General features: G+C 44.8%; 1 protein-coding gene across 2 annotated transcripts in view; it reads left to right on the forward strand.

The window, feature by feature from the left end:
• Positions 1-23299, forward strand: part of LOC146797466 (protein SSUH2 homolog) — a 223024-nt gene that overhangs the window by 42549 nt on the left and 157176 nt on the right. Inside the window, exon 1 of one of the 2 annotated variants that reach the window (XM_085624492.1) lies at positions 10623-10689. The exons of the other annotated variant lie outside the window; for it this stretch is intronic. Within the exon in view, the coding sequence (XP_085480618.1) occupies positions 10667-10689 (23 nt within the window). The 5' untranslated portion in view covers positions 10623-10666. Of the gene's footprint in view, positions 1-10622; positions 10690-23299 lie in introns of those variants that run through there. 2 annotated transcript variants of the gene reach the window in all.

A 23299-nucleotide genomic window follows, 5' to 3' on the forward strand; every position in this document is an offset into this window, starting at 1 on the left:
AACAATAATATTTGTACTCCTCCTCCTGCTATTAGGACCTAAAATCACAATCTTTCACCCGGCAGCCCTGTTGATCTATTTCCCTGTATCTGAAAAACCAGCCCAATGTGACCGAGAAGAACCAGGGCATGAGTTGTAACAGCAAAACAGTGGTTCATTTGGACCCATTTTGTTAATCAATGAAATCCTCCTCTCTGTTAGTGCAATCACTACATTGGACATTGCAAAATGTATAGTACAGATCCAAATGTTGATGAATCGGATGAATTATAGGATGGTACAGACTAATGCTAGCGGTCTTTTTGCTGTTTGCTGTATGTATCTTTTATTTCAGCTCCCCCCAAAAAATACAAAGGTTACTGACCGAGGAACACAAACTCATTCAGTCGATGGTGCCAAAACAAAGTGTATTGCGGTCTAATTGACATTGCACTTTCTAATTTGGTACAAACAGTAATTCATTGTGCTCTGTGGGAAGCCATCCAGCAGCAGTAGCTGGTTTGTGGAAGACGTTAAGATAACAATATTTCTAAAAGTCATTCATGCCGGGGATGCCTGGTTTCACCTTGGAGATTCCCAGAAAGGGACCATCTCACAGGGATAGCCAGGTCGGGTTCCCCAGCGGTCTACAGCGCCGGGACGCCCCGTTGCTGGGGCAGCTGTGCGCTTTACAAGTCTACAACATTTACATTTACATGTGACATTTGTATTTTGTTGTTGTTTGTGTTTTACCAGTATAACTAGAGAGAGTATAAAGAATACATCGAAGATGAAAGAACAAACTTACAGACCCTCGCTAGGAAAACGCAAAAGTATCTCGGCAGCCTAGAAAGAATTATCTTCTAAGTCTAAGGAAGAGGGTGTAGATCAATGTGTGACGACACACCGACCCCATAGGTGAGCCATGGGGCAAGGGACTGCGTTAACCACACCGGACTCCCAGATCGCCCAACCTCCCATTCCCCAATTCAAGTAACACCACTACAACAGCCATGCAGGAAGCTGTAATAGTCACAGTGATGGTACACTGTGGTGCAAAAAGAGAGATGGGTGGGGTTGGAGGAGAGGGTAAATGGGGTGTTCTTGGAACAAGCTACGGTACATAGTAATCCCATGCGCCCTATGGGCTATCAACCAAGCAGTCTGAGATGCCCACACGACATTATCCGCGTGAGAATGGTGGGAGGAGAGAAGCTAGGGGGTGTAAAGATATATAATGGAATGAGTGGAAGGGTCGCCAAGAACACGGGTTCTTCACCCACAAGTACTAGCCCCATGGTGCCTCTCATGGGTGGTGACCAGGAACAGTGACCAGAAAGCCTGGAAGGTCTACATGGAGTCCTGCAGTTTATATATAAGCCTCTCATAGGAGGCCGTCTTATACACTTCAGTGAGATGTTCATCGTACTTTGGCAATCGCCAATGTTGCAATTCCTGTGACCTTTGTAAAAATAAATCCTGATTTGCCAATAGATTTTTAGTTTGTGTAACCTCTAATCACTAATATGATGCAAAAAGAAATAATGCAAAGAAAAGATGGTTTCCTGAAAGCATTTCCCTTTTAACATGCAAGTGGACACATTTACATATTTTAAATCTGAGGATTGTGCAGCTGGACCTTATTGCTTGAGTTACATTTACAGCTGACAGATTCGTTCATTAAAGGCTGAAGAGGTTCAGTTGTCATTTTAATACTGGGGCTTTGCCCACACTGTAACATGTCTGCTCTCTGGCTAGGTTTTAATCCAGCAGGTGGGTGGTGAAAGTGTTGCTACAGTCCACTTAGGGTTTTTGCCTTTTATACCACCTCTACAATTTGTAAACAGTTAAGCCTGGTCTTAAAAAAAAGTCATGTGTCCATTAGTTTGTCCAAAATGGTTAACACGTTTAAGGGGCAATAAACATACTATGAGGGATGTTAATTGCAAAAACAATAATTGATGGACAGAATGCTGAAACAATGTCAAATATTTACCCCAGTACAGAGATCTGGGCCTAAATCCATCGTTTATTTGCTCCCCATGCCATTTTGGACCCAGCCATATGGAAATCAGTCTTGACCCTGATCCCCAAGGGAACAGTCCAGCCCAAACTGCCATGTCAGTGTCAGGATGCTTGTCAGTCCAGGGAAGCCCTGGACCGGAATAAAATTTAGACTATAGGGCTGCTCTAAACCTATTTTAACACCACCTTACACTCACTGCACTACCTAGCCCACACACCCTCATGCACAGAACGGCTTCATCACCAAAATAACTCCGCTAAAGAGCCCCTTCGCAGGTTCCCTTCGGGCATTGCAGCGCTGGCCCGACGGGGAGCTAGCTCAATGATGAAGCATGACATCCTTCCGGGTGTGTGAGGGCACTTCATCAAAGAACTGAACATTCTCACCCACACTTAGGAACTGCGCACCAATTTTTCCATATCAGTTAACGTTTGGGAGTACGTGTGCAGGACCTGCATAAAAATACTCATGGTTCCTCTATTTTGAAGAAATTGAAATGTAAATACCATAACATAACTTTTCTGCATAAATTAGTGTTGCGAATTGCTAGTGAGTTACGAAAGTGGGTGAAGTTTTGAAAGTGTTCTAGGTCTATGGAGTACAATTCCATCTGACTGCTCTAATGATAGTTTTGAATTCTCGAAAATATGGATAGTGTTAAAGTGGGTATTGTGTACAACGGAAATGCCACTGTCCCTCAGTGCACATGTATGTATCTTGGACTATATTAGGATTAGAGTTCATCACCCTGGTGAACTTTTCAGAGGTTCTTTCTCAGGGCGTAATACCAATAGTTCTTAATGAACTCATCAGTAATCGGGCGGATCTAGCGTTATCCTTGTTTTCACTGTCTATAAGGATTCCTAATGTGGCATTATTTTAGTATTCTGAGGATATTCTAATAACTTTTTAAGAAGACGGCTTCATTTTTGCTTCAGCCGCATTACAAAATGGGACTAACAGACCAGATGCAAAGTTTTAATAACTCTTCCTTGTTGCTTAAATTGTTAAAGGGTGAACGTGGGGTACTGCCAAATTATACCGTTTTCACAGATAATTATATATGAATTGGGCAACCGTCTATCAGTGACAAACCGCAATTAAGTAGCGTTATCTGCAAACTGTGTAGCCAACCCCTGATGGACTCTTGACCGCAAAAAATGTCCAAAATTATTACCCAGCGGTGGCTATTCCCCAATGGCAGAGGAGCGTCCCCCTCCCTCCCCCCGGCAGCCTCCATATTTAAAAAATAAAACAATTTTAAAAACCTGTTTATCGTTTTATTTTTCTTCCATTGAATGAGTTTTGGGGGAGGGGCCATTGTGGGGCAAGTCGTGAGGGGGAGTGGTAAGCACTGCCTTCAGTGCGCATGTGGGTTTGGCCGGCCATCGCAGGATGGCCAAACCTATATGCGCACTGAAGCTGTCTCCAACCCAGCTGCGTTGCCTGGTTGGAGACTGCAGGCACAGGCTCCCAGTCTCCCCAGGAGCACAAATCGACGGCGATCAGCCAAACCTGATGCTGCTCTCATTCATGAGAGCAGCGTCCGGATTGGCCGCAGGGGAGGCTGGGAGCCTGTGCAGCAGTGAGGAAGAAGCAGAAAAGCAGAGTTTCAGCCGGTGAGGATGTGGCTGGTAAATTCTTTTTTTTTACTTTTTAGTTTGAGTTTTCCTCGTCCGTCGCCCCCCCTAAACCGCCACTCCGCCGGCACACCTGCCGCTACTGTTATAACTCCCTTTATTGCACTGTGTTAAGGACAGCATGATTACTCTCATTTAGAGTGCCAACCCATTATTCTCCTTCGCTTCTCCCCAAGTCTCATTCAATGTACACAAGAGCACCCTTAAATAGAGAGGGTGGTTCTTCACTAGGACAGGAGAGGCCACATCTTTCGCTCACCTGGAAGCTTTGTAGACCTCCCATCGAGTGCTAAATAAAACCCTAAAACATCTCTTGCAGCTGTTCACTATATCACAACCACCAGCAGGAACACAAGGGACATAGTTAGAGAAGGAAGAAGATTTCATGAGTTTCGGTAAATGAGTGGGATCCTCTCCAGCCCTGACAGTACTTCAGAAGCGGTCCCAGGTTTAGGCAACCCAACCACTGCCTGCAATCAAGAGAGAAACAAATGGTCCCCAAGATGAAAAGAGGTCTTGGGATTCAGCAGGGCTACAGATCTTTGAATATGCATTGCAAAACGATGAAAGTGACCATTCTGGGAACATCTGCATAGGAAGGGATGCTGTATTGTTGCCTATGCTTGATATTCATGTGCTTTCCATCCATTGGCTGGATTTGTGATCGGAATATCAGATTCTTGGAGACTTTCAGAAGGCATCATTGTCATCCTACCAGAGGTTGCCGGGGAAGGAGCACATTTACTCTTGAGACCTCATATAAACTTAGGGCTGCATACGACACAATGTGCTAGCAAAACTCATTTTAGCAGATAAACCCTAGCAACCTAGGCCCAGATTAACTTTCATCTGATGCAGTGTGACTCAGCAAGACAACTTGCTGCACTGCATGAAATGGAGAGAGGAGGAATGCGGTATAGCTACTAACATATGTCGCATTCCTGCTCGCTCCCTGTGCTGGCGTACTTGTGACTGCCAAGCGTCAATGGAGGCACCCTGGTACCATGTTGCAAGAGGGACCTGGGTTACAACCAAGATTGTTTTTGAGCAGGGTAGGCCATCTTCCTGCAAAAAGCCGATCCCCAGAGACACTTTCTACGTATGCTGTAGAATGCAGCACACGTAGAAATAGGGAATAACGAGGAGAAATAAACATATTTTCCCTCGTTAGGACTCCCCTGGAAGGCATAGCATTTTGACGCATTCCCAGGTTTACTATTCTTAGTAAATCTAGGAATGATTCCAAAACCCTGGCTGGATGTGTGGAAACACCTTCGCTCCACTCATGAAACTCCTTCTCCGCGCAGAGTAATGTGCTGCCTTTGCTTTCTCCAGATTTATTATGCCACGCAGAGCCATGCAAATTTGGTCACGCTGGCACAGTAAATCTAACTTTAGGGCCTGCATTGCTTTGCGCCACCTTGCATGATGCAAGGGCAGCGCAAGTCCTTGATAAATCTGGGCCCAAACCTTTAGCCGCAGTGCTTCATAGGACATCTCTGCATTTGTGCAATGTGTCATCCATGCTCCAGTGATTACAAACTATTATGTGGCATTGCTAGTGGCCCTGAATGATGTGACCATGAACTCCCTGGACATTGTAGTATCTTTCTACTGGTGACCAAAGACTCTCATCCCGAAGTTTATGTGCGTTGATCTTGGAACTTTTGGAGCACACAGGTTGCAGCCAATAGAGATATAGCTAGCAGCACTAATATTACTGCAGCTCTATAAGGCTTCGGGGAGGATTCATGTTACTATATATAGTAAACCTGGGTGTTTACACACCCCTACTGTCCTTGCATACCCTGGCAAAGTTACATATAAAAACATTGTACTAAGTGCAATATCATTGTAATGTAATACTAAATTACCTCGTCTCAATCATTCAACTCAGATCCCCTTCCCAGTAGACCCTTAACCTCCCCCTTCCCTGCCCAATTTATCCTCTGCATAATATCAAGCAGAGTCAGTACTGCTACCAGAAGGTGAGCTTAGGGAATAGCTTGCTTCTGGGAAATAGACACACTAGCATTCTTAACCATTGCCAGCACGCTGTGCTGATGGAATAGTGTCTGGTCCAATATCTTACCACTCAACTCACTCATTTGGAGGTTGTCTCCACTCTTCTTCACCTTCCAAATCAGCAATTTGTTTCCAATATATTTTATTAGGATCACCCACTCAGACAACATACTGCACTATTCAAAATATATGCATTCCTTATTGATTTCAATGGGAATGCCATCAAAATTACCGATTCTCACCCTCCGGTAAAGGTTAAAAAAGTTGAGAAACGTGACTGCTTGTTTTCTGGTAATGTCCATTTTTAGATGTTCTAGAAAGGCATTTTAATAATTCGCTGTATGTTTGCATGTATGTATGAAGATGGGATTTCTATAGCGCTGACCTAACCAAAAGGCAGTGGATCACTGTACATGGACAAAGAGAAGCATAAAGTCAACAAGTGATAGGAGAGGAAGCTGGTTTGTGGCCAGTTAATGCATTGCGATGGTGTAATTGGAAGAAGTGAGTCTTCAACACAACGCTGTCCATTGTCCAGTTTTTCTATAAGAACGTAATCCGTTGATGCTGGTATATAGCATCATCCAGTTTATACCTATTGATGCAATATAAAAGTCAGCTTCAATTCGTAAATTAGCAGTATCATGTTCTACTGGTAATTGCCTACTCCTGGTAGGTGCATTGGATTACCTTTCAGGGGTTGTCCTGTTGACATGGAGCCGCGTAGACTGTCAATGTAAGCTCTGTTTAAAATCAACGCAAATAATGCTTGGCCGAGACTGAAGTCGGGTATTGTGCTCTTGATTGGTTAACTTCCATTTTTAACCAGTCACTCCCAATTTGTCACAACGAAGAACATATCTCTGACGTTACTGCCGACTTGTTTTTTTCATAAAGTTTTGAAGATGTTCTCTCTTTCATACCTCTTGTCCACGAGATGATGAGCGTCACAGCCACTATTGTGGCGTGACTTGATTATGGTAATCCCCTCTGCCTTGGCTTTCCAAAAACACTAATCTAGAGGCCCCTAATGGTCCAAAATGCAGCTGCCTATCTGTCCTTGGGGATCGGGGAATATGTGCCTGTATCGTCTCACCTTCATGATTTGCACCAGTTGCCGGTTGACGATGTCTTTTTAAAGTTATAGGAAATCTCCCATTCCTGCTTGGTCATTCCAGATTTTTCACTGGGATTACTGTAGTAAACTTCTCACTCATACTCGTAGTCTCAGAGTACAAGTTTAGTGTGGTTGAAGACTTTTGTGATCTTGAAAATGCTCAGATGCATGGCATTTTGGACTTCTTTGCAGTAAGGAAACCAGACCTACTACAAATGTGGGTAGGTCAGGTTCTGGAAACTTTTACCCCATTGGTAAAGAAAGACTCAGGATTCCCTCCTACTCACTAGCTAGTGCCAGGCATAAATGTGGCATCCCCAGACATCCAGTTCAGAACAAATCAAAAGAGGAATGGAATGCTGCCTGTAACCTAAGAGGTGCCCTGAAGGTCCAGACCTGTTCCTTCCTCAACACTGGTCAAAAAAGTGAACACTAAGGGTCAGATGGTTGACCTGCTGTGTGGCTATAGGGAGACAAGAAGCTGCAAGAGCCCTTCTCTTTATAAGTACCCATGTGAATAGTGGCAAATGGACCTGGACTGGACCCAGAAGATGGCCTCTGCTTGACACCCTAGAAGTCTTTAAATGGCTCCTGTGAACCCCTAAGGGCTTTAGAAGTGTACTCCTGCGTTTGGTTGGGACTTAAAAAACTTAGGGCCCAATGTATGTGTTGGCTGAGAGGAAAATGCAATGCAAAGGCGATGGTGTTCCCTCCCTGCCAACATAGTGTTCCACTCGCATAGGTTTAATCACAGTGGAGACTACTTCATCTTTGCCATGATTGAACTCCTGCGATGGCCCTGTGGATTAAGGTCCATTGGAGACAGACCACTAATTCCACCCACCTACTTAAAGATAAGTGGAATTAGAGGTCAGTTTTCACTGCCTGTCATTGTCAGGAAACCCTTGCAGTAAGGGGCGGTGAAAACTGCTAAATACTCCCCTTGCCATGGGAAAGGACTCCCATGGTGAGGGGAGCATTTTCCTTTTTATTTAAAAAAAAACGAAAAAGTCCCACTTCAGGATTTTCTTGTTGAAAATAAAAAAGAAAACATTTTGATGCAAAGCTCCATCATGTTGACGGAGTTGTGTACCAAACTGCTAAAAGCATTGACAGAACTGCAGCGTCTAGATTAGGCGGGCGGCATTTTCATCATGGCGACGTAGTAATTTAGTCCATCACCCTGGCGAGAAAATTGTCCGCCTCCCTAAATGTAAATCAGTCCCTAAGTCAGATGGTAAAATCTTTGACCAGGATAAATCTTTACTTTTCAACAGGAAAAAAGGCCCACCAGACAATACAACAGGCCCACAAACAGCCAGAAACCTGACCTACACACTGGCCTGTCAGACCGCCCTTCTGGCAGTGCCCGAATTGCCATATACACCAGACCGACGCAAGAGAGTACCCAGAAAATTTAAAATAACCCCCACTTGTAACCAAATCTCCAATAGCACCGAGCAAGCGAAGGTGGTGAGCTTCAACCTCTCAAGAAAAGCCCCCTTCTCTCTTCCATCCAAGTCTCTATCCATTAATCTTTTCACCCTTCCATCCACCCGTTGATATCCACCATTTCACCTTTACATTCTGTCATTCATTCATTCTTTCATTCATAATTTAATCTTTCACCATTCCATCTATCCATTGGCCATTTCATCCATCCGTTCACACATCAATTATCTATGCAAACATCCATACATACATCCATTCACCCATATATCCCTCATTTGAGTTAGCCATCCATCAATTGATCCTTTTGTTCATCCATCCATCCAGCCTCTCAGATTTCAATTTGCTATGCCTTCCATCCATTAATCCATCTCTCAGATTTCCATTTACTCTGCCGTCCTTTCACCCACCCATTCATCTATTCCCTCAGATTGTCTTTTACTCTGCTGCCCTTTCACCCACTCACTCACTTATCCATCCATCCTCTCAGATTTCTGTTTACTTTTCCATTTATCTAAACACTCAGATTTCCGTTTACGGTACCATCCTTTCACCCACCCATCCATTGATTTATTCTCTTTTCCAATTTACTCTGCTGTACTTCCATCCATCTATCCATCAATCCGTTCACCCATCCTCTGAGTTTTCCATTCACTCTACAATCCTTTCACCCACCCATCAATCCATCTTCTTAGATTCTATTTACTCTATCTTTTCCTCTGACAGTGCATCCATTCTCTCAAATTTCCATTTACTCTGCAACTGTTTCACACACATCACCCAAACATTCTCTGACTTTTTCATTCTCTTCCATCCTTTCACCCACCCATCCATCCTCTTAAATTTCAATTTGCGATGCCATCTTTTCACTCACCCATCGATCCACTCAAATTTCCATTTACTCTGCCGTCCTTTCATCCATGCCAATATCCATCCACCCACCCTCGCAGATTTCCATTTACTTTGCCATCCTTTCTCCCAACCACCCATCCATACTCTCAATTTACCATTTACTCTGCTTTCCTTTCTCCCATACCCATCCATCCACTCAGATTTTCTTTCATTCACCAATATAATCATTGTTTCACCCACCCATCCTCTCGCCCACTCATCCATGCATCATTTTACCCACTCGTCCCCATCCTTTCACCCACTTCACCTTTCACTCACCTATCCATCCTTTCATACCGCATCCTTTCAACCATTCATCAATCAATGTATCCTTTCACCTACTCATTCGTCATTTCACCCACCCATCTTTTCACCCACTCATCTTTTCACCCACTCATCTTTTCACCCACTCATCCATCCATCCCCCCTCCTTTCACCCACTTACACATCCATACTTTCACCCACTCATGCATCCACTTGTTCATCCTTCTTTCTGTTTTCCATAAGTCCATCCTTCTTGTATCAATTATGGGCATTTTGCTGCCAAGTTGCAGATAAACGAGGCCCATAAAAAAACCCTCACCCCGCTGTAGCTGCTAAAGCGGGGGGCGGGGGGGGGGGGGGTCACGGCTATGGGTGAAAAAGTGCTTTATGAAAACTGAAATAATCCAACCTATGTACTTAACTTTAGATCACCATTTTAACAAAGCAAACCCTCGTGCTATCCTTCATGTTGACGTCATCACTTTTCCCTTTGCTCGGTACTAAAAGTTTCGTTTGTACACAACTTTCAACTATAACTCTCACATGGCTGTTTCGTTGTGTAGTGTTTAAAAGACTCGGGTGTTAAAAAGAAAAGGCGTAACGTCATGTAGCAAAATCTGATTTGCCTCTGTTGTCCCCATTACATTTATTATACTAATAGATATGTTGTGGGGGCGTAGCTACCATTGGCGCAGCAGATGCAGTAGCACCGGGGTAAAAAGACCCGAGGGACCCATTCAACCCTGATAATTGCTTTTATTACCTCCAGCAGAAGTCACGGGGGCCCTTTGCCTTACTTGCACCAGGGCCCATGCCATCCTTACTACGCTGCCGATATAAACACAGCCCGCTAGTTTTTTATACCTTGCACAATAACTTACTTTAGGTTTCGGTTTCAATTCTCCGTTCCCGATCTGGGTAATAACGCTTTCTAGTTTGGGATGTTCCAAACATGCTGGGTCCATAAGCACACCGTGTTCATGCAGATGCATAACTCTGCCTAAAATTTAACGTGTGTTGTTAATAAAAACGTTGTGGTGCTGTGTGGTGTCCTGTGGCATGTTCACTGACGTGACACAACAGTGCGCTCTGAGCGTCACATTAACAATGGGATAATCTGACGCGTGACACAAAAAGTAGCTGAAATCGGGCACACATTGTTCATGCTTCATTAGGCATGCCCTGTGTCTGAGAGTGCTGCGTTACAGGCAGCATTTTTTTTTACCTCCTCCATCTCATGTTAACGTCGCTGATAGAAGTACAGACAGCAGCAGAATGTTCTCTGGGTCGTCTCTCAGGTGAGCATTGAGAACTCCTCGCCCTCAGGCGTGGAGCGCTTTTGAGGATAGCGCAATTTAAGAACTTTAATTTAACAAGGCGCTTTCGATGCTTAGTGTAGACAAAGTTCGCGTTTTAGAGTTCTGGACACAAAACTGGCGTGAAGTTCAGAGGCATTGGGTGTGGGCGGCCTGATGAGACGTTCGAGGGCGCCACATGTGGTAGCAGGGCTCTGTGTTTTGTTGATTGTAATGGCGGATTTAAGGGGAAAGAAAAGTGAGTTTTCACTGCATGCATAATAAACAGGCCAATGAGCGTCTGTTGGCTGCTGATGGGAAGAGGAAGGGGTTATGCATTGAGCAATTGACGCTTTTGTTTGGTGTTTGACAACTATCATATTTACGAGGGTCCAGGCGCAGAAATGGGAAGACATATCGGGTGGGGATGAGCACAGGACACTTCAGGGGGAAATAAGATTGCATGTCAAGTGAACCGAATCGCCCCTGTAAGAAGTCGGGTTACTGGTTGAAGACCGAGGGGGGTGAAACACTTCTTAAACAACAACCACAATACTTCTCAGGGTGAAGTCACAAGCAACCCTAAATTAATCTGTGCTCAACCCTCGGGAAGCCTGGCACAGAGCAGTCAGACTTAACTCAGAGGCAATGTGTAAAGTATTTGTGTAACAGTTCAAATAGTAACACAGTGGAAACACACCAGAAACTGATCCCCCACCAGTTTAGAAAAATATAATTTTTTAAAGTAAATAAAACAAGATCAAAATGTCAAAAATCCACTCGCTAGAACCTGGGGTATGCAGGTTTAAAGATTTCAGTGGAAATAGCGCATGCAGTCATGTAGTTGGAAGGTCTCAGGTCTGCTTCATCTGGCTCAATCTGGATTCCGGGCCTCGTTTAGTACGGAATCAGCTCTGCTAGAGGTGTCAGAGGCTATTCGCGAGTGTTTGGATGCCGGCGGGAGAGCAACATTGGTCATGCTAGATCTCTCGGCGGCATTCGACACTGTGCCCCATTCTCTGCTCCTGGATCGCCTCTCGGAGATTGATATATCCGGGTCTGCCTGGGGCTGGATCAGGTCCTTCCTGGAAGGCCGCTCGCAGCAGATCTGGCTGCCTCCATGTGCCTCTGTGCCCCGGCGGGTGGCCACAGGGGTCCCGCAGGGTTCCTCCCTTAGTCCCCTTCTCTTTAACATCTATGTTACTCCGCTGATTTATTTAGCGGAGTCGTCAGGGGCTAAGGTGATGGCATATGCTGATGACACCCAGCTTCTGTTCTCCTGGGGAAGGGATGATGATTCAGTTCTCTCGGCTCAATATTGTTTGTCCTCTGTCTTTCGTTGGCTCGCTCAGGCGCAGCTAAAGTGTAATGAAGAGAAGTCTGAGGTCCTCTTGTACGGCGCTTTTCCTGCTAACTTCAGAGAGAGGTTATGGCCCCCCAGCTTCCCCTTGCCCAGTGCAATGGGTAATGCTGCTAAAAATCTGGGGGTTTGATTCAATGAGAAACCAGGTTAAGAAGCTGGTTGGGACCTGCTTCGGCACTTTGAAAGCTCTGAGGAAGTTTCTTCCTCTCCTTCCAAAACCTGCTAAAGAAACGGTTGTTCGCGCCTTGATCTTGTCCTGCCTGGACTATGCCAACACACTTTATGTAGACATGTCCAGCTACCTTTTGAATAAATTGCAGGTTGTCCAAAATTCGGCCGCCAGACTGTTGCTGGGGTTATCTAGAAGGTACAGTGTGCGCGTTCACTTGCGCTCCTTACACTGGCTCCCGGTGGAGTCATGAATAAAATGTAAGACTTTGACCATTCATGGTTCGGGTCCTGCCTACCTACAGAAGAGGTTCGCTTTTTACTATCCAGTAAGCCAGTTGTGGTCTTCTTCCCAACTTCTGGTGCACACCCCTAGGTTCAAACGCCAAAGGCTTGTTGGGAGTTCCTTTGTGCGGAAAGCTGCTTTGGCATGGAATGCCTTACCCTTGGTGCTGCGCGGCATTCAAGATCTTGCAATTTTTAAAAGAAAGTTATAAACCTTTCTCTTCTAGCTGTTGCCCTGGTCTATGTCTCCTTTTCCCAAGTACGCGCTGGGACACTCTGTCGAGTGTCCGCACGCAAAATAAATTCATATAACATAACATGTGACCCAGAGACAGGCTGCAGGCAATAAAAAGGTAAGGCAGGTAAATGCCAACTTTCTGAAAATGGCATTTTCAAAATTGTAATTTAAAATCCAACTTTACCATGAGAGAGGATTTTTCATTACGATTCCAAAGACACCGAACAGGAATGGGTTACCTGCTCCCATATGGAAATTACAGCTTATTGAATGTAATAAGGTAACTTCAAGGGCTTCCTATTGGAGAGGTAGGCCTTGCAGTAGTGAAAAACAAATGTAAGGGCTTTTCCCTACCAGGACACGTAAAACTTAAAATTACATGTCCCACTTTTTAAATAAACTGCACTCTACCCTATGGGCTGTATAGAGCCTACCCTAGGGGTGACTCATATGTATTAAAAAGTAGGGGTGGGCAGTAAGCTCTGCACCTCAGGTGGAGTTCGCAGAGTTTTGCCCACTCCACCCTCCACTTGGAGTTCGGAGTTCCAGGAAAACTCCTCTAACCGCTGTATGGCAGAGTTTTTTCTCGCAAGCGGCTCGCCAACAGTAAGAGAAAGCTGCAGCTCAAGTAGAAAATCTACTCGAGCGGCAGAAAAAAGCTGCGCCCTCTAGTGCACCATGTAGTGTCTTTTGTGCTGATTATACAACGAGGACAAGCTTCCGGCACTAAAAATCACCTTGAGCAGCGCAGCGTACTGAACTCTACCGCTCGTGGAATCTTGTGGAGTTTCGCGAGTTCCGCCCACCCCTATTAAAAAGGATGGTTTGGGCCTGGCAAAAGGTTTATTTTCAAAATGGCAGTTTAAAAACTGCATACGTAGGCTGAAATGGCTGTCCTGAGACATGTTTAAAGGGGTTACTACTTATATGGGTGGAACAATCAGTGCTGAAGGCCTGCTAGAAGCATTTAATTTATAGGCCCTGGTTGCATGAAGTACCACTTTACTAGGGTGGTACAAAAAAATTAAATGTGCCTATTGAGTGTAAGCCAATGTTACCATGTCTAGAGGAGAGCGCGCAAACACTTAAGCACTTGTTAGCAGTGATGAAGTGCACAGAGTCCTAAGGCCAAGAAAAACAGATTCAACAAAAAGTGGAGGGTTAAGGCATAATGTTTGGTGGTCACCCTGCGGAGAGTGCCAGGTCCAACAGCCCTGTACAGTTTTTATTACTTAATCTTATAGCTAAGTTTACTAGATGACCACATTTCCATAAATATGCAGCTCTCCTAGTGTGGTCTCTCGTTTAACAGACTTATTACATTCTGGGTGTTGTAGTCCCTGTTAACTTCAGTTGCTTCATATTGAAATAATATTCCTGAAAACCAGTAGTGTAGCAAGGATGCTAGCGGCCCTGGTGCAAGCTAGGAAAATGGCCCACTTGACTGCTGTTGGGGTAGTTAATACAGCAATTATAAGACTTCATTGGGTCCTTATGTCCCCAGTGGCACTGCACCGGCTGCACTAATAGTAGCTATGCCTCGCTATAAACTATGATTTGTAAAAGAAGAACCCAGTATTGGAGCATTTCGTTTCATGCTGACATGTAGTTATCCAGAATTTTTATCTGTAACTGGTAAGTAAAACGTTTACGCCACTGCACTGGTTTTGAGATGAAATGGGACAGTCTGGTAATGTGTTTGTTGATACTGCAACAGAAAGTGAGACATTGCACATAATGGAAAATAAAGTCTGTCTTCTAGTGAGCAGCTATTTCAGTGAGTTATTAAAAACAGTTACAGACCAGCACATCTTTGAAATGGTAATTATTGAGTGAAAGAATCAACAAATAACGCTGTTTTAACCCCTTCGCTGCCAGGCCTTTTCCCCCTCCTGTGCCACGCCCTTTTTTGGCTATTTGGGGTAGTGCCTGTAACTTTTTGACCACATAAGGTATCCACGCCAAATTTGCGTCCTTTTCTTCCAACATCATGGGGATTCTGAAGGTACTCCGGGTTTGTGGATTCCCCTTGAGGGGTCACAGAAATGAGCCAAAATACAGCAAAATGTAGTTTTTTGGGTGGGAAATGGGAAAAACGGGCTGCAAATGAAAGCATCTGGGTTTTTCCCTGCAAATGTGATCAAAAAAAGGTTTGTGGGGCTGAAATCACCATTTTCCCAGCTTTTAGGGGATACCAGACTTTTGTCAGAAACCCAAAATTTTTTACACAGTTTTGGCATTTTTCTGGGACATAGCCTATTTTTGCTATTTTTTGTGCTTTCAACCTCCTTCCAGTTAATGGCAGAAATGGGTACAAAAGCAATAATGGATCCTGGAAAGCTATACATTTTAGAGAGGTAGACAAAATTTTGAATTCAGCAAGCGGTAATTTGTGTAGATCCATCAAGGTTTCTTTATAGAAACTAACAGTTAAATATAGGACAAATTGAAAGTTTGTTGAAAAAAAGCGCCTTTTGTGTCGTTTTCACCTGTAACCTCTTCTAATTTTGACAGCTGTTTGAAAGCAATATACCGTTACATCCGCTGGACATTCCTGGTTGTGGGGATATATAGGACTTGTAGGTTCACCAAGAACCCGACGAACCCAGAGCCAAAAACTGAGCAGCAACTTGCAATGGTTTTTTATTATGTACCGGGTATATAGTAATTATTCTGTAAAAATGTGTACATGGAAAAATCGGTATGAAAGACACCTATGTATTTCTGAAATGGGAACAAAATATAGAGTTTAGAAACAGTAAATATTTGCACATTTCCGAAATTGGGATACTCATACTAGCATGAGAATTATCAGTCATTTTTTAGAATGACTTCTTTTTTACACAATGTCTTTCATTTGGAAGGCAGAAATGCATCGAAAGTCAATAGGTAATAACAGTTCCTTTACAAATCTGAATTACCCTAAGTCTCCCGATAAAAATGGTACCTCACTTGTAGGGGTAGGCATAGTGCCCAAGACAGGAAATGGCTCAAAACCCAAGGTGAACACACCACATTTTCACAATGCAAAATTTCCCTTTTTTAGCAAAGTGTCTAGCTGTAGTTTTTTAACCCTAGCTCTTCTGGCATCTAGGGAAACCTAGCAAACCTATACATTTTTGAAAACTAGACACCCAGGGGAATCCAGGATGGGTTAATTGACTGTCTCCCACCAGGGTCTGTTACCCAGAATCCCTTGCAAACCTAAACAATTGCCCAAAAAAACACCTTTTCCCCACATTTCTCTGGTGGAAAGTTCTGGAATCAGCGTGGATCCACAAATTTCCACCCACCCCGCTTTCCCCAAAGTCTTCCGAGAAAAATGATACCTCACTTGTGTGGGTCAGCCTAGTGCCCGCGAAGGGAAACGGCGCAAAACGTAAGGTGGACACACCTCAATTTCGTTGCGAAAAATGACCCTTTTTTGGCAAAGTGCCTAGCTGTAGTTTTTGAACCATAGCTCTGCCGGCACCTAGGGAAACCTACCAAACCCACACATTTCTGAAAACTAGACACCCGGGGGATTCCAGGGAGGTATGGCTTGCGTGGATCCCCCCACGTTTCCTTACCCAGAATGCCCTGCAAACCTCAAATTTAGCTGAAAAAATCACCTTTTTCACACATTTTTGTGTGGGAAAGCTGTGGCATCACCAGGCTGACACAAATTTCCTACCACCCAGCGTTTCCCCGGGTCTCCCGATAAAAACGGTGCCTCACTCGTGTGGGAGGCCCAAGTACCCGCGACTGGCAAGGGCCCGAAACGTATTGAGGCGACATGAAAATTGCCTACCTCAAAACGACCTGGTTTTGCAAGGGGGGTCACCTGGGTTTTTGGCCCGGTGCTCGGCGGCCACAGAGGGGAACCTACCAAACTCACACATTTCTGAAAACTAGACACCCGGGGGATTCCAGGGAGGTATGGCTTGCGTGGATCCCCCAACGTTTCCTTACACAGAATGTCCTGCAAACCTCAAATTTAGCTGAAAAAATCACCTTTTTCACACATTTTTGTGTGGGAAAGTTGTGGCATCACTGGGCTGACACAAATTTCCTACCACCCAGCGTTCCCCCGGGTCTCCCGATTACAAACAGTGCCTCACTCGTGTGGGAGGCCTAAGGACCCGCCACGGGCAAGTGCCCAAAACATAGTGAGGCGCACTACGTTTAGGACCCTTGCCTGTTGAGGCGCACTATGTTTTGGACCCTTGCCTGTCGTGGGTACTTGGGCCTTCCACACGAGTGAGGCACGGTTTTTATCGGGAGACCCGGGGGAACGCAGGGTGGTAGGAAATTTGTGTCAGCCCGGTGATGCCACAACTTTCCCCCACAAAAATGTGTAAAAATGTGATTTTTTTAAGCTAAATTTGAGGTTTGCAGGGCATTCTGGGTAAGGAAACGTTGGGGGATCCACGCAAGCCATACCTACCTGGAATACCCTGGGTGTCTAGTTTTCAGAAATGTGTGGGTTTGGTAGGTTTCCCTAGATGGCCGCCAAGACCGGGGCCAAAAACTCATGGGACCCCCTTTGCAAAACCATGTTGTTTTGTGATAGGTAATTTTGATGTCTCCTCAATAGGTTTTGGGCCCTTGCCTGACGAGGGCACTAGGCCTACCCACGCAAGTGAGGTACTATTTTTCTCTGAAGACTTTGGGAAACGCAGGGTGGGTGGAATTTTGTGGACCCACGCAGATTCCAGAACTTTCCACCACAGAAATGTGAGGAAAATGTGTTATTTTGGACACATTTTTAGGTTTGCAATGGATTCTGGGTAACAGAACCTGGTGAGAGCCAGTGAAGTCACCCCATCCAGGATTCCCCTCGGTGTCTAGTTTTAAAAAATGTACAGGTTTGCTAGGTTTGCCTACGTGCCAACTGCGCTAGGGCCCAAAATCCACAGGTATGCACATTGCTAAAAAGAAATTGGAGCCCAGTGGCCTTTCTGCCGCCCTGGGGGGGAATCGGGGAAGGGGGTTTCATCCTGATATGCCCCTAAAGGGGCAGAAAGACTGTGGCTATTTTTTGTGGGGGTGGGGGCATTGGTATGACCATTTTGGGCAGCCCCCACCCCCACACATAAAAAAAGCCTGCGTACTCGCTGGTGCCTAGTGGGCTTTCTGCCCCCCCAGGGGGCAGATCAGGGGCCACTGCCACCATCTGCCCTCCTGGGGGGGCAGAAAGACTGGAATTTCTCTGGGGGTGGGGTGGGGTATTGTCATGCCCATTTTGGGGAGCCCCTACCCCTACACTATTAAAACAAAAAAATCCATGGTTTCTAGAGGGCATTCTGTGCCCCCGGGGGGGCCAGATTGGGGGCTACAGCTCCCATCTGCCTCCTGGGGGGCAGAAAGACTGTCATTTTTGTGGGGGGGAGGGTGGGGGCATTGGTGTGCCCGTTTCGGGCAGCCCACACCCTAAAAACAATTGCGCCAAAAAAATCCCTGGTGTTTAGTGGGCTTTCTGCCCCCCCCCCCTGAAGGGGCAGATTAGACTGTGATAATTGGGGTGTGGGGTGGGTGCATGGGCCTGCCCGTTTTGGGCAGACCCACCCCTTTTTTTTAAATTTTAATTCCCTGGTGTCTAGTGGGCTTTTTGCCCCTCCGGGGGGGGCAGATTGGGGGCTACCGCCCCCATAAGCTCCCCAGGGGGGGCAAAAAGACTACATTAGGCCAAAATTATTTGGGGGGAGCAAATGCCCTTGCCCAAGGGGCCGCTTCCCCCTCCCTGGTGTCTAGTGGGTGGATCTCTGCTTGGGGATCGCCCTCCTGTGGTGATCCCCAACCAGGGATCCACTGGAGAGGGGTACCATTGGAAAGGGGAGATTCTCCCCTTTCCAACGATACCTCTCCCGTCTTTCTACGTGCTCAGGGGGCTGAGATTGCCCCCTGAGCACGTACAAAGTGAAACTGAAATGAGCCTGTTGGCTCATTTCAGTTTCAGTGTAATGACGTTGGCGTGACGTGCGCGCCGATCGTCATTACACTGAAAGCAGGGGGCGAGCCTCGGGAGCTGGGGAAGCTCTTCCCCAGCTCCCGAGGCTATTTTCAGTAAAAGGGAATCCCTCTGGTGCCAGAACCACAGGGATTCTAGTGTGTATAGCCTCCATATGCTGCACATTTTAGAGCATGAAAGTGGGAGAATTTGGGCAAAACACCAGTAGCATTTATTTTCCCCATTGATTTATATTGTGGCAGAGGCGATTTTAGACAGGAGAGAGCAAAAATAAAGCCATTTTGGCTTCTACAATCGGGAGTCTCCTGCCTGAATCGGGTCTGTAGGTATGTATGTCGTGACTGAGCCTCCACCATGTGTGTGCCAGTGGAGAGCATTTAAACCACAGAGCAGAGTTCCGTTATCCAAAATGCTGTACCTTAAAAACAATTCTATCCTGTGCTTTGTAATCTGTGGTTGGAACTTTCCAACCACAGGTTTCCAACTTTCAACTTTTGGGAAATATACTGTGGGTTCAAAGCGCGAATGGTGGCTCCCACGGGAGAACCGTGGTATTTTATGGAAGGGCTGTGGTACCCATTTTGCTTTCTTCACGATTTGTCCTCTGGGGGGATCCCTCTGGGTCACTGTGGATATAGAGGCTTCTTAAAGGATTAAACCTAAAAGCAATGTTTTGTGTTACAGCATTTATTTTAAGAAAAAGTGTGTGAAATTGAAACTAAATTGGAAGCAAAGGAGTCAAAATTTGTAAGGGAGTTTAGAAGGTGTGAAACAAAAATTGTTGTTCAGTCTTTCCTTTTATTTTGTGACATTATCATACCTGGGTAGTTGACCTTATGCTATGGTGTTACAGCTTCAGGTTCTGGATTTTTAGCCAAACACACTTTGTATGCTAGGCTTTTTTTAAGCTTGTACTTACAATGTTAAACGCGAATTTACTAGTCCCACAAATGCACCATGGCTAAAATATCTGGACTCAATGATGGTACACCAGACATGGGAGCTCTTGCAGGTCTGAATATATTTAACATTTCAAATGCTGCAGTTATGTTCAGTTATTCCTTTTAAAAGCACCCTGAAATACATGTTTGCTAGTTGGCCATTGGCAGAACATCCACCCTTAAAATTGTCATGTCATAATATGATGCTTTATCAATATTGAGGGGGGTTGGTTGTTGTATGGAGGCCTCTTTTGACCCCTCCTCCTAACCAATACCTGATTGACAAGTGTTGCTAGCTGCCCATTAGCAACTGGCTCCCAGCTGTTCTGTTTTCTTTCACTAAATCTCAAAACCTTTTTCAACAGGGACAGAGTAAGTGCTCCTCTTCTCCTGACCCTGCTCCCCCTTGACAACCCTGTGCCCCCACCATGGGGGTCTTCCGCCATGGGGAAGGGGGTTTGAAGACCATTGGCTTAGAGGCTTGGTTGTGACCATCAGATAAATTAGTCAGGACATTAGGTGTGAGGGGGCTGGATAATGAGGGAAAGGTGCTGTAGGAGTTTGAGGTTTGTAGGGGTAGCAATTGAAGAGTGATAAATTGGGAAATGTCAGTCACAACACGTTTAATGCTTAAAACAAACGCACCATGTACAGCAGCAACAATTTGGTTTGCCAGAACCTATTGCCAACTATCCCAAAGGTCAGATGCTGATTGGGCCCTTTAACAAAATTATGCTATACTGTTACTGGAAGGGCCAGAAAAAGACCGAGTAGGTCTCAGCGACATCCGATTTGATAGGATTGATTTGCCCTTCCCGGGAAATATCCAGAGGGCATACTTTTCTCAGGTGATTGCATGGTACGATCACAAACTTTGGGTAGTTTGTTCCACATAAGTTGTTATATTGATGCATAAATATTTAATTAACGTAGCCACCCTGCCGAAGGCAATCAGCTTTTTATTGGTTGATGGATACATTGAGTAGCTCACACTTGCTAAAATTACTTTGAGAACTTGCCACCTTTTCAAAGGCCGGCAGCAGCATCATGAGATTTGTGAGTGATGCTTCAGGAGAGGAGAGGGTAAGGAGAACATTGACTGAAAATACTACTATTTCATGGTTATATGGGCCAAACAAATTCCTTCTGTGCTGGGCTATTCCTGGATCCCAATTGCCAGTGGCTCTGTGCTAAGGATTAATAGGATGGGATAGAAGGCACCTGTAACTATTTCCACTATAAAGATGAAATAGCAGGGAAGTATCAGCATTTAAGCATATCCTGGAGGTTGGGCTCATGCTTGCAAATTGGGGGAGATTTGAACTTGTAAAGACACACCGTATAAGTGTTTTGCAAAGTATGGAAGACTGCATGGATTTGAGCTTGTTGCAGGCAATTTTTTTTAATAACAGGGAAATCAACAGTAAAAGCCGTCCAACAGACCAAAAAATAGGCCCACAAGCTGCCAAAAACCGTCCCTCACACTGACCGATGAGACCAGCCCATTGGGGAATGCCTGATTGCCCTATAAGCCAGTCCGAACCCAGGGCTATGGATTGTGTCACTCGGGCATGGTCTGAAAAAGTGGTTGAGTGAATTTCCACTCTCCTGTTCGCTGCGTCTAGGTTGGTTCTAATTAATACATAATCTATCCTTAAATAGATTTGATGTTTATGTGTAAAAATGTGTGGTCCCTAGTGTCGTCATTGGATTCTCTTCAGATGTCCAAAAGGTCTAAGTCCCTTAATTCAGCTTTTAGCCTTTTTGAGAATGCTCTAGTTTGAGGATTTCCAGAACCTGCTCTATCTGAGTCTGGGTTTTATACTAAATTGAAGTAGCATAATGTCTTTCAGTCACTGTTGTGCTCTGTGGCATCTATACCCTCTTTACGTTATCAGCAATAAAAAATGTAAGGCATACTATGAAGAACATTAAACCCTATAAATCAATAGCAATGCAATATTCTAGTCTAGCGATAGTCACCACAGCCAAATCTAAAACGATGTATGCTTTAACTGGAGACGGAAAAATACAAGAACAGAAAACTGCCGTATAAAGAATGTAATGCAAGCATTTAAAAGTAATAAAAAGTAGAAGAACTCTGTTCCTTCTCACGTCAGTGTCTGCTTAGCTCCTAAAAAATACACAGTAAGTGGTTCAAAGGCATCTGTGGATTCCAGAGGTTTTGGGTCCAGCTACTAAATCTGTGCTGAAACGCACATTGTGCTTACCTGTCCACACAGCATGTAGGATCCACATTGACAGGGCTGTGCCTATATGGAAGTACACTGCAATGTTAATTGCAAAATCAGTCAATAAATATTGATGCAAAGTCATCCAGGGAGGGACCTTTGACCTGCACTAAACCACACATTTTATCTAAAATATCTAAACAGTACGTATGTCATCAGAGTCGATTCCAAAATTAATGTGTTGTCAAATCTTTCAAACTCTTACCCAAGACACTGGATTCTTCTCACATTTTTAGTTTGCCCCAACAAATAATCTTCCTGTTATAATCCTTATTTAGATGACCCACTTGCAGACTCTGACCCATCACAATTGAATAGCCCTGCCTAGCCCTGACCTAGTTGCTTTAGCGGTTACCACCCCAGAGCATCCATACCTTTAATCTGGGTCTTGGTCAGACCTATACATATGCCTGCTTGCTAGCAACGAGAATGTTAGTTGATGCACAGCTGAAATTCAAGATTGCTGCCAGTCCACTAGTAACATAAGATATGAGGGCTTTAAAAGGACCAAGGGCCTAATGTAGAATTTGCCGGATTGGGGCACCTGCCAAAAAGTGGAAGATGTCCCGTTTGCCATCCTTAGAAACCCATTGACATGAATGGACTTGTAATATGTTAGACAGTACATTTGCCATGTTTTGGTGGATGTTCACCATCAGCCAAACTCTAAATGAGGCCCCTAGACTCTTTGAATAGTGTTGGAGTGAGATCACATTGGGGGAAGAAATGCAATGTGGAAGGCCTTGGTGGAATGGAGTGACACTGTCAAGTGGTAGGGGAGAAGAAAGACTACAGTGTCACTGGGTGGCCTAAACTTAAGGCATGGAGGTAATCAAGTGCATTGGCTAAATTAACATTAGGAGACTTCTAAGACTTGAATATCATGGCTGATTCGATGAGTTGCTTTCATTTTGCACCATCGCAAGCAACCTGCCACAAGTTCTGCTTGAGTGTAAATGAGATTCTGCAAATTACCATCCTCTGAGCTTTGCCTCTGAGAATCTTTGATCAGCTCAAATAGGGTAAACCACGTATTGGTCCTAGCAGCATGTATTTTAGGAGGAGCTGTACTGTAAGGTACCGTGCATCCTCAATGCACCTCGATGATGTCAGTTCTGCGCCCGCACTGGGCAGAGTGGAACCTAAAGGGTAGGACCAGCTTCTTCTCCGGTTCAAAATAAAGTCACAGAGCTGGGGAAAGGCTGCAGGAATCACTTTTGCCAAGACTCAAAATCGGACCAAAATTTGGTTGATCGAACGGGAGACAATGCCTGCTTCAAGTACAAGTTGAATTGGACACTGCTTGTTTCTTTTTTGCCATATTTTCCTATTGGAATTTTTTGGCTATACATTTCCCTAAGAATTTGGTTATCAAGCCATTTTTGCCTACAGATAGCAAAGTGCCAGTGTAGATGT

Source organism: Triturus cristatus, chromosome 9 (genome assembly GCF_964204655.1).
Source record: "Triturus cristatus chromosome 9, aTriCri1.1, whole genome shotgun sequence".
Lineage (NCBI taxonomy): Eukaryota > Metazoa > Chordata > Amphibia > Caudata > Salamandridae > Triturus > Triturus cristatus.